The sequence below is a fragment of the Photinus pyralis genome, unplaced genomic scaffold (genome assembly GCF_008802855.1).
Source record: "Photinus pyralis isolate 1611_PpyrPB1 unplaced genomic scaffold, Ppyr1.3 Ppyr1.4_LG6, whole genome shotgun sequence".
NCBI classification, from domain to species: Eukaryota; Metazoa; Arthropoda; class Insecta; order Coleoptera; family Lampyridae; genus Photinus; species Photinus pyralis.
The window spans coordinates 10,814,322-10,825,117 of NW_022170663.1; the positions used below are offsets into that span (position 1 = coordinate 10,814,322).

Consider the following 10,796-nt stretch of genomic DNA (forward strand, 5'->3'; position numbering starts at 1 on the left):
ATAGTGTGTATAATCAATGTCAATACTTATATACATAATATATTGGTCAACTTTTAATGCTCTGGTTTTATCAAGGTCCTTGGGTTTTATAGAAATATTTTATCATTAACGACCCTCGCGATCGTTTATAATTTTGTATTACTGTCCGTCTGTCTGTCCCTGTGCACGATAACATTGTGTAGAAACGTCCGATCGCTTTGAAAATAGACACACATGTTCTTCAGGATATAAGAAAGGTCCCTATTGTTTTTTGGCTATGTAGACTAACGGGCCAAAAAGTTACAACCCAAAAACTGCCCAAACCTACAAAAAAAGGGTTCTGTTATAATTCTTGTTACAAAGAACATATGAATATCCGGTTTTCTGTGTTAGTAGATGAATTTTTAAAAACTTGCGCATGTGCAACCCAACTTTTGTATTTGAGCAATCCCATTTTTTTTATTTGTTATATTTAAATGAAATTTTGTATGTATATGCACCTCCCACCTCGTATAAAAGTAAAAGTAATGCTAATTCAAAAATTTGTTTTACAAGCTATGCTGATCTGGTGGAACAGAATCAATCCCTGCGTTGTAAAAAAGATGCATGTGCGAAGATCTCGAGAATCGTTCGGTATTCAGTTGTATCGGATTTTTTGGTCTAATATTGAGGCTAGAGTGGGGCTCTGATATGTACCACAATAGCGATAATCGGATCTCATAAAACACTTATGTTTTTACCTCTTAATAATGCCACAGACAAAATCTCAATCCCCTAAGAACTTGATTAAGGGTGGTGAATGGGGGTGGGGCTGGAAACAAGTTTTTAATTAAAAAAAGGGACATTTTTTAAATTGCAACCAGTACTTGCACGACGCAGATAAAATGTGTCGCTTTGGACATAGATTTTTTAATCTATGTCTTGGAGCTACACCCCCGAACGGTACCAAATTTGCGTTTCTAGTTACATTTTCTTCTTATGAACACAACAAGTAAGACTCTCTGGGATTTTGGATGTATTCTTTCTAATTTTGTATTTTCAAAGATGCACCCTTAAACGGGCGTGTTAAAAGTCTGGTCCCCCCAAAATTTTATATTTGGAACTGCAATTGCGGACAGTTTCTTCGTGTGACTTTAAAAAAAAATTATGCGCACTTCATCGTTGAAATAACCTAAACATATTGCACCAAATGTTCGTCTTACAAAAAAGTGGTGCGCATAGCGAATATGGCAGAGGGCAGTTCTAGCGCATTTTCCAATACATGTTGGAAGGCGCTATTATTGCCACTTTCTCCGTCGGTCCACTCGAAGCTGCATCTACTCTTACAGTTTTCAAGATATTTAGTTCGTTCTGTTTGCATTCGGTAGCTTAGGTAACAACCAAGAACCAAGAAAATTTACACCAATTGCTTGCTCCTGCGCCTGACCAGCGGCTGGTAAAGTTAAAACCAGTTATGTAGGTATTATTACATATTCATCATCCTTTATATCTCTTTTCTTGTTAGAAACAATACCTACTAACCTGGTACCTACATTTAAAACATAATATGCGCATGGTCTGCGCGTACAGAAGACAACTGTTGATTTATTAAGATATTCGCATGCATTATTACCAATGGACACACAACTAGTAGAATCGTTACCAAGAATATGTTTTCCGCTTGGCGACATATCGCATATATGGTAAAAACCAGATGTGCGCATACGCATACTGCGCAATGTGCCAACTTTATAGTCATTTCTTTGAAATTAGTAAAGAAAAACAAGGCACATAGTAAAAATTAAATGTGTCATGCGGAAGCTGAGCGATATCATCTTTCTTAATCGGCTATTTTTTGAAATATTAACCACATGTGCTTCTAGTAAAGGCAAACTTATCGCAGCATTTACCTATACTACCGGCATATCTGCACATGCGTGATTCTACCCAAAAGCTTTTCTGCTCTTCCTTTTAGGTATGTCTAAACATATATGTACCAAATTTGGTTCCAATCGGTTCAGTCGTTTACCTGAAAATGAGAATACCGACAGACAGACAGATAGAGATAATCCAGATTTTGTTTGATTCGGCTTCGTGGTGCTTCAAAACGTGTATTTTTTATTATTTATGCTTCTCAGGTATAAATATTGAGAAAGGTACCTACACCATATGCTGACCAATATATATTATAAGTCTTAAATCAAATGTCATTTATAGCGCAACGGATGTTGTATTGAGAACCGCTGACTCCGTACGGCTGGTTTTGAGAAACTTTCACTCGTAGGGAACGGATTTTTACATTGCATTTCAGGTGCATATTATTAAATACAACTATCGGTCGCGTTATAAATGACGTTTCATTTACGATTTAATAATTTATGTTACATTGCTGCGCATATGGACTATAGTTTACTGACGATATGTACTATATCTTGTCATAGAGTAGTATACTTTAAGTTGTGCTGCGTAAGGCGGACGTGAGATTACAAATTGTGCTGCGTAAAACTGGCTACGTAAATACTTGTACACGTGCTGCCATCCAGTGATGTATAACTTCATTTATTGGGTAACAAAACAACCTTAAATAAAGTTTAATTGCGAGACAGACAATATTGTTGCACAAACTCTATCATTCAAGGAGAATGCATTTATAAAAAATAAATGTTGTAATTGTGGGCAAATAATATGTGACAGACATTTACCGTCGGATCAAGTAATTTTTGAGTAATCCTATTTGAACTTCAAAAGCAAAGGAGCCATTCATTATACGAGACCTATACTGCATTCATTATAAGAATAAGTAGTAGATGGCGCTGTGTTTGAAGATAAGCAAAATGTTAAAAAAGTCGAAATATCAAGCATTGTAAACCAATCGGTATGTGCGAGTTCAAGGGTCAGTGCAACCAAAAGTTGGCAACTGTTGGTTTCAACAAGATATTGCAAACGCGCACAACGAGAATTTCTATTGGACAATGTTTCCATTTTCCAGGAAACTTATGTTGATGATGATGTCCGTACTAAGTATATCGTTGTATTCGTAATAAAAACTCAATACTCAATATAGTATGTAATTTTTTTTATCATGATTTCCCCGAAACGAATCGTTGTTTTGAAAATCTCCCAAAGGAAGAGCACCAAAAGTGGCAAAACGAAGGTGTTTTTATTTTTCTGTATCGAAATCGGCAAATTTCGGTTTTTCTGACATATCTTCCGAAGTAATCGGAACTAAAAAAATCCATTCGCGGGAGGTTATACGTATAAGAGGCAAACGAAATAAATTAATAAACATTGCAGAAAAGATTCTTTTGGACTCTGCAATGCAAGCCCCTATGACATGAGACTACATTTATAGCAATAATGGATCGGTAATTTACTGACTGAATAAGAAGGAAGCTAACTTTGGAGTTTTGTGGTTGGACCGTTCAACGGAAACATACTGTACATCAGTATTCAGTAGTTCCACCTGATGTTGGCTGCAAGTAATAAAACAAGCGTCGTTATTGCGCAGCTGCGGAAAAAATTGTCATCTGCCATTTTGTTTGAATCCTTTAACAATTAACCAAAGCTGCACGTGGTTTTGCTCCTTATAAATTAATTAAAATGGATAAACCAGTAGTAAGGGCTCGTGTGATTAAAGTTCTGGGACGTACCGGTTCACAAGGCCAATGTACACAAGTCAAAGTAGAATTTATCGGTGATCAAAATCGACAGATTATCCGAAACGTTAAGGGACCTGTTCGGGAAGGAGACATTCTAACGTTACTGGAATCAGAACGTGAAGCTAGAAGATTAAGATAAGCAACTGTAAGTTACGGCATTTATAAATTGGGAAAATTAATTCGATTGTTTTTAGATTTCTCATGCGGGCAACATGTTACATCGATAAATGTTTAAATAATTTATTCAAGACCTACGACATGTACATTGTTGCTATAATAAAACATTTTTAAGTTCAGTGAAAGTAGTCCTTTAACAATTTTATAACTTGAGCTTTTCCTTTCATATTACTTGCTTTGGCGTTAAGTACGTTTTTCTTAGCCACACCTTTAGCATTAAGTAGTGCGAGCACCCTACAAGACAAGTTGGTGAAACATTTTTGAAGATCTGCTTCTTACTTTTCTGCAATTTCGGATATGATGGTTTCAGATCCGGAGAGCACGAGACTACCTTGTGCTTTATCATCACCGACTGATAAGAAAAACAATGTATCACAAGGGCCAACTTCTCTCAAGAAATTCTGCATAAAATCGGGCTCTGCTTCTTTTCGGTGCAAGACGTAATACTTCGGCTTAGGTTCCAATGATTTGAATTTATGTGCTTCGAATGCTGCCAAGTCTTTTAGGACAGATTGTAAATCTTTAGTGAGCATTTTGCTATTTTTAACCAATTTCTCTACTAAATTTGGATGTTCACTTGCATTATTTCTAAAAATGCAAAAAAGTTAACATTTACAACTGTGTTGTGTCACGCACTTTAGTAACACTGTAAGCTGCTGTTCACGTTCCAAACAAAGGCTTAAACGTTGCAACACTCGAGTTCCCACCAAAAAATGTAGCAACAGCTGGTTTTTACGTTTACTCTTCTCCGTTCCGAGCATCTTGACTACTTGCAACTGGCTTAGGTTTGTAACATGTGTGCCGCAACACATGTTTGTATCAATACCGTCGATTATTATCACACGAACATCACCAACATGGTCATCGGGCAAGCCACTTATGTCCATCTGTAAATTTAATAAACTATAGTATGCCACAGAGTTCGGGATTAACTATTAGTTATTTTTAACTAGATTACATAGAGGCAATTACTACAAGGCATTTTATGCGCAAAAATTCCTACAATTCCAGGTTTTGTGGATTTTAATCTTTACTGTTACGCAATGCTTCTCACTTACATGTTTAACTTCACTCGCCGATTTGTAAACTTCAACACGAACAGGTTTTGCAGCACGAATATGTTCGTTTACTCGATTTTCAACCTGTCGAATTTGAGACGAGTCAAATGTCGGGGTATCTAGGAATGGACATTTGTACCTCAATTGATAATGGTAATATGAATCTCACCTAGCTCAATGTACGAAACCTGTTCCCCTAAATACCAGGACAGAGTTTGAAAACCAAATTCCTGTTCGATCACGGCCGAAATTAAATGCTGACCTACATACATTGGCCCGTATGAATAAAAGTAAGCAAATGCTTATACTTGCAAAATTCAAAGTAAATACTCGTAACTGTCCCTTCATACTTGTCTGTTTAGCATGATTTAGCAGCGCTGCACTGCGTCCTGTCCTTATGCTTAGAAGCGCTGCTAAGTCGCCCAGTGCGAAGGAGCACTTACGAGTATTTACTTTGAATTTTGCAAGTATAAGCATTCGCTTACTTTTATTCATATGGGCCATTGATAGAGAGTGAAACGTGAGTTAAAACCTACCAGAATGTTGCTGCATGTGGTCAAACCGTCTCTCCCAGTTCACAAGCTGTCTAGCGTCTTCACCTTCAATCAGCGGATTATTAACAAAATGAACTGCCTTATCGCCCACTCGTTTGACTTGATAAACTTTGCTTGTGTTTATGAGTCCATGGTCGGAGGGCTGTAACGTTTATATTGTACAATCGTTTGCGAACTACAAGAGGAAGAAACCTGCCCGCCGCCTTCGGGAAATAAAATTGTGTCGTCTAGTATCACTTCATAGCCGTCGACTGTCTGTTCCTTGCCATCAATTGAAGTAACCAACTTTGCCTCGGTACAAGAAACAACTTTAGAGGTAAACTTGAAAGAAATAAAATTAGAATACTTTTTCAAAAATCACCTACGATACCTCCTTCAAAAAACTATCACTCTGGCATTTAAATACCATTTTTAAAAATTCAGTTTTCGAATTTTGCGAAGGTCAAAAAGAAATGTGAGGTTATGTTATAAGGAGTTGTATACACTCTGTTACAAGTAGACCATACAGTAAAAATCAGAAATCAGGCACCATCGAATTATTTAGGATTAGTGTGACGTCATGACACCTTAATGTTGGCAATCTGTCAAACCCGTTTCTAAACAAATTTTATTTACATGTAATATATCTATATCAATATAATCAATAAGCGAATAGAAAAAAAGAAATATATACCTTCCTGCGTTTTTTTTATCAAGGTGTAGTTTGTGTGTTTTACGGTAGGTTTCTGAACGTAGGATCATGAGCATAACATGTTTCATATAGGCACTAGCTTTATTCGTATTAATCACGTGATTGGAGTGACTTGCGTCATAATAAATTTCGTGCTTAGGGTTAATATAAAACGAATGATCTCGGGATACGGTACATAACCATACAAATTTTTCTATTTAGATACCTTAAACTACCTGCATAATTATGTTTAATGAAAATTTGATTGTTTTATTTTTGGAAAGCGACGACGATTTTGTTACTTCATCTTCAAAATCGGACGATGAAGTAATAGAAGCAATAGTTAGTACTTTGGCAAGAACGGAAAGAAATGATGTACAAAACTATAGCGAAATTACTATCCTTAACTACAATGAAGAGGAGTTTATAACTCACTTCAGAGAGATTGGAAATTATAAATTCTTGTACCTATACAGACACACGTAACCTCACTTATTCGTAAATTTAATGTTGACCTAAAATGGACCATCCCCTTTGAGCATGTTCACCCTTTGGCAACCACAGGGCTGACATAACAATTTTAAAACGAATAGGGTTATTTATTGTGCACTTGGTTAAAGTTTTTGTATAAAACGAATGGTTTGGTGTTGACAGAAGTGATACGTCAGCGTCACCAATGTCAACCTAAAACGAGTAAAGCTATTTCGGGGAGCACTACTGTCGTTTTCGTAACTGCCCGTAATATGTAGCGGATGTGGCAACAGCGTGAAAATCCAAATAAACATCAGATGTCAATTGTCATTCAGCTGTCAAAAAGCAGCTTGAAAATTCGAAGAAAATATAAATAAGTTGAATTACCATGGTAGCTACAATTCCGACTTCAATGGATTAAAGAATTTCGAACAGTATTAAAAAAGTGGTTCTAAAAGTGTAAAGGAAGGGCTACACGACGCACGACTATGTATTGCTTGCAGTGGCTTATTCCAGTGCTGTTAATTCCAAAACCAGTGAATCCCGCATTAATTCAAACACATGTCATGTTCATGGTGCTATATTTAATTGGATTTTTTCTGGAACGAAAACCATGCACGATCTGCAGTCTAGTGTTCTTAACGGCAGTCTTTTTAATTTGTTACAGTGGTGTAGGTAACTGTCTGTTTTGGGCGACAATGTGTGAGAATGGATAGATGACACTCGTTCGTAATGTTTCCAATGAACTTCTGACTTAATTATATTTAGCGAATTTAATTTATATATTTTTTTTAAATTGAGTATTAATGTGACCGACTTATCTGTTGCGTACTGACAGAATGGTGTTGATTCTTGTTTTATAAAGTTTGTAAATTATGTGCACGAAATGTTGATTATATTACATTGTAAATAAAGTAAAAAATGTTTTATAGTGGTCACTGGTTGACGTCTTTATAATTAACTTGTGAAGTCCTGTAAGATGTGTTTAAGTGAATATGAGACCATTACTTAAAGCTGTAAGTATTTACGTGAGGTGCTACTATTGACCAACCAAGAAATATTGCAGATTGTCGTAGAAGTTATTATAGGATGGATACAAGCGTGTCGAGCTCGACAAATACACAAGCGTGTAATTTTCAAAGTTCAAAAGTTTTTAACTGTGTGTTAGCACATTATTAAGCGGCAGAGCAAAGCGATGCAAGCTTTGTAGGGGAGTCGATGGTGTCCTTCTGTCCGTGAACACGATAACTGTCAAACACTTGGACCGATTTGGTTCAAACTTTGCACAGTTGACCTATATGCCACATGTAACAAGCCAATTGAAAATGGGTGAAATCCAATGACTCCGTGGGGTCACAGTGAGGTGCTCTGCCGCTTTTTTAAACGCTCTTTATGGGTTTATTATATTATACAGTGTGTAAAGCGATGGGGTATACAAGAGGGAATTTGTTTAAAATATTGATTTATGAAAAACATTTATTCTTCATGATATATTTGGTTGCTTTGAAAGTACCAATAACGTTTCGATCTCGGTTTCGATAATCTAAAATTTATTTATAGAAATCTGGAAAAATAATAACATTAATTTTTTTTATTGAAAGTTGAATGATCAAAATAGCGTATAGGCGCGTACAGACCGAGTTTCCAACGCAAGCCTGTGGTTACAGATTTGGTGTTCGGATTGGTGTGTACCGCGCGAGCCAACCGCTTCCAACGGCGCTGTTGGCGTTCGATTGCGTTCGCTCGGTGAGCGGTACATCAAAGGGAAATTTGATGTGGTCTGGACAGGATTTGTCGCGATTTTAGTTTTTAGTCGTTTGTCTGACTTTTTAAAATGTCCACCATCTTCTTTTTGAAGTTCTTCTAGTAAGTGACTGCCACTGTACAAACTCCTATTTTTAAATGGTGTTGTTACCCACCAACGCCTAGGCCGTTTTTTCTTCTTTTTCTTTGAAATTAAAGAATTCGTTATTAAAAAACCCCGCACTCGCCAGCAGNTTATTATACAGTGTGTAAAGCGATGGGGTATACAAGAAAGAAGTTTTTTTTAAATATTGATTTATGAAAACAATTTATTCTTCACGATATTTTTTGCTTGCTGTGAAAGTACCAATAACGTTTCGATAATCTAAAATTTATTTATAGAAATCTGGAAAAATAATAAAATTAATTTTTTTTATTGAAAGTTATTCTACATTATAATCAAAATAGCGTATAGGCGCGTACAGACCGAGTTTCCAACGCAAGCCTGTGGTTACAGATTTGGAGGTGTTCGGATTGGTGTGTACCGCGCGAGCCAACGGTTTCCAACCGCTTCCAACGGCGCTGTTGGCGTTCGATTGCGTTCGCTCGGTGAGCGGTACATCAAAGGGAAATTTGAGTTTTTAGTCGTTTGTCTGCCTTTTTAAAATGTCCACCATCTTCATTTTGAAGTTCCTCTAGTAAAGTGACTGCCACTATACAAACTCCTATTTGTAAATGGTGTTGTTACCCACCAACGCCTAGGTCGTTTTTTCTTCTTTTTCTTTATTTTTATTTATTAAAAACCCCGCACTCGCTTATTGCTACTTTCAAAGCAAGCAAAAAATACTATGAAGAATAAATTTTTGTCATAAATCAATATTTAAAAATATTCCCTCTTGTATACCCGATCGCTTATTTACACACTGTATATGGGATGATTTAAAAATTAATAGAAAATTTCTTTGTACTAGACTTTTAAACCAGGGCCAACCCTCTTGAAAATATATTTGGAAATTTAAAAAATAAAAAATCAAACGCAACTGGTCCCTACATCCCAGTTCAGTTTAAACAGTCATTTAAAAGATATTTTTCTCTTCTAAAGACTCGGTTTTATTTATAGGTATTTCTTTGAAATTTTACCCAAAGATGATTTTAGTGTAAGCAAACGTATTGCATATTGTAAACATCAGATTAAAGTGCGCATGCGCAGGCTGCGGTTGAAATTGTAACCACACATATTTCTAGTGAAGGCAAACATATCGCATATAGTAAAACCAGATGTGCGCATGCGCAGACTGCTCAATGGCAACTTTCTAATTTATGGAGTATTTCTTTGAAATTTTAACCGAAGTTGCTTTTAGTGTAAGCAAACGTATCGCATATTATAAACATCAGATTAATGCGCCGGATGCGCAATATCAACTGTTATTTATCGAGATATCTTTTTGAAATTTTAATCACAGATGCTTCTGTTAAAGTTAAAACAACTGATATTGCAAAAATTAGATGTGCGCATGCGCAGTCAGTGCCAACTTCTTTATTTATCAAGATATTTCTTTGAAATTTTAACCATAGATGCTTCTATGTAAACCATATCACATGTAGTAAAAATCGAAAACTACAAATGTAATTGGGAAAAGCAAACATATCGCACATAGTAAAAATCAAATCCACGCATGCGCAGACTGGAAAATGCCAACTTTTTTACTTATGAAAATCTCTCTTTCTAAAGTTTAACTATAAACGCTTCTAGTAAAACTAAAAACAAACATCGCATACGAGATCGCATACTTACCTATAGCCTCGTCTATAGCATAAATTAAATATGATCATGCGCAACGCCAACTTTTTTGTTTATGGAGATATTTATTTGAAATTTAAACCATATATGCCACTACTAGTAAAGAAAATCACAGCGCACATAGCTATGGCCTTTTGGGAAGTACTGATCATTCATGGAAAATGCGCTTAAGTTACTCGCCTTAGCGCGAAAACTTTTTTACTTGTTTCTTTTTATATAGATACTTACTGCTTTTTTATTATCGTAACATAATCTGCGGTATTATAGAGGGTATTATGTTTTTTTAACCGAATAATGCATATATTTTGTTATGAGCTGTTCCCGGTTCCTCAGTAGATCAAAGTCTTCTTCTTCTCTGTTTTTAACTTATTTAATTCAAAACATAAAATTCGTCGATTTCAAAACGAATTTGCAAATTAGGTTTCACATTAATTTGCAAAACCAATGTTATAAAATGGAACCAATCCCAATTCTCCCGACGCGCATCCTTATCATATTATTTTTTACGTACCATTTCAAACAAATCAGTGCGATCTGAAATAGGAGTTCGATCCATTTTTGCATGTAAACAATAAAGAAAAATGAAAATTAAAGGATACGCATAAATGAGAAAGGATTAAAGATTCCATAAAGAAATTTAAAATTATATCGGCCCAGTTATACACTGTATGCACAGTATTCACATCATCAACTTGAAAATAAACC

At 35.8% G+C, this 10,796-nt stretch overlaps 1 protein-coding gene across 1 annotated transcript; it reads right to left on the bottom strand.

Annotated features, from left to right (window-relative positions):
* Window positions 1-3,843: 3,843 nt before the first annotated feature.
* LOC116173170 (alanyl-tRNA editing protein Aarsd1) lies at window positions 3,844-5,925 on the bottom strand. Its single transcript, XM_031490484.1, has 8 exons — window positions 5,777-5,925; window positions 5,599-5,727; window positions 5,389-5,548; window positions 5,022-5,114; window positions 4,853-4,971; window positions 4,431-4,681; window positions 4,074-4,382; window positions 3,844-4,028 (listed from the first exon to the last, which is right to left on the bottom strand). Exons 1-8 carry the CDS (start codon window positions 5,813-5,815, stop codon window positions 3,911-3,913), a joined length of 1,218 nt encoding a protein of 405 aa, XP_031346344.1. The 5' UTR covers window positions 5,816-5,925; the 3' UTR covers window positions 3,844-3,910.
* Between the last annotated feature and the right edge of the window lie 4,871 nt (window positions 5,926-10,796).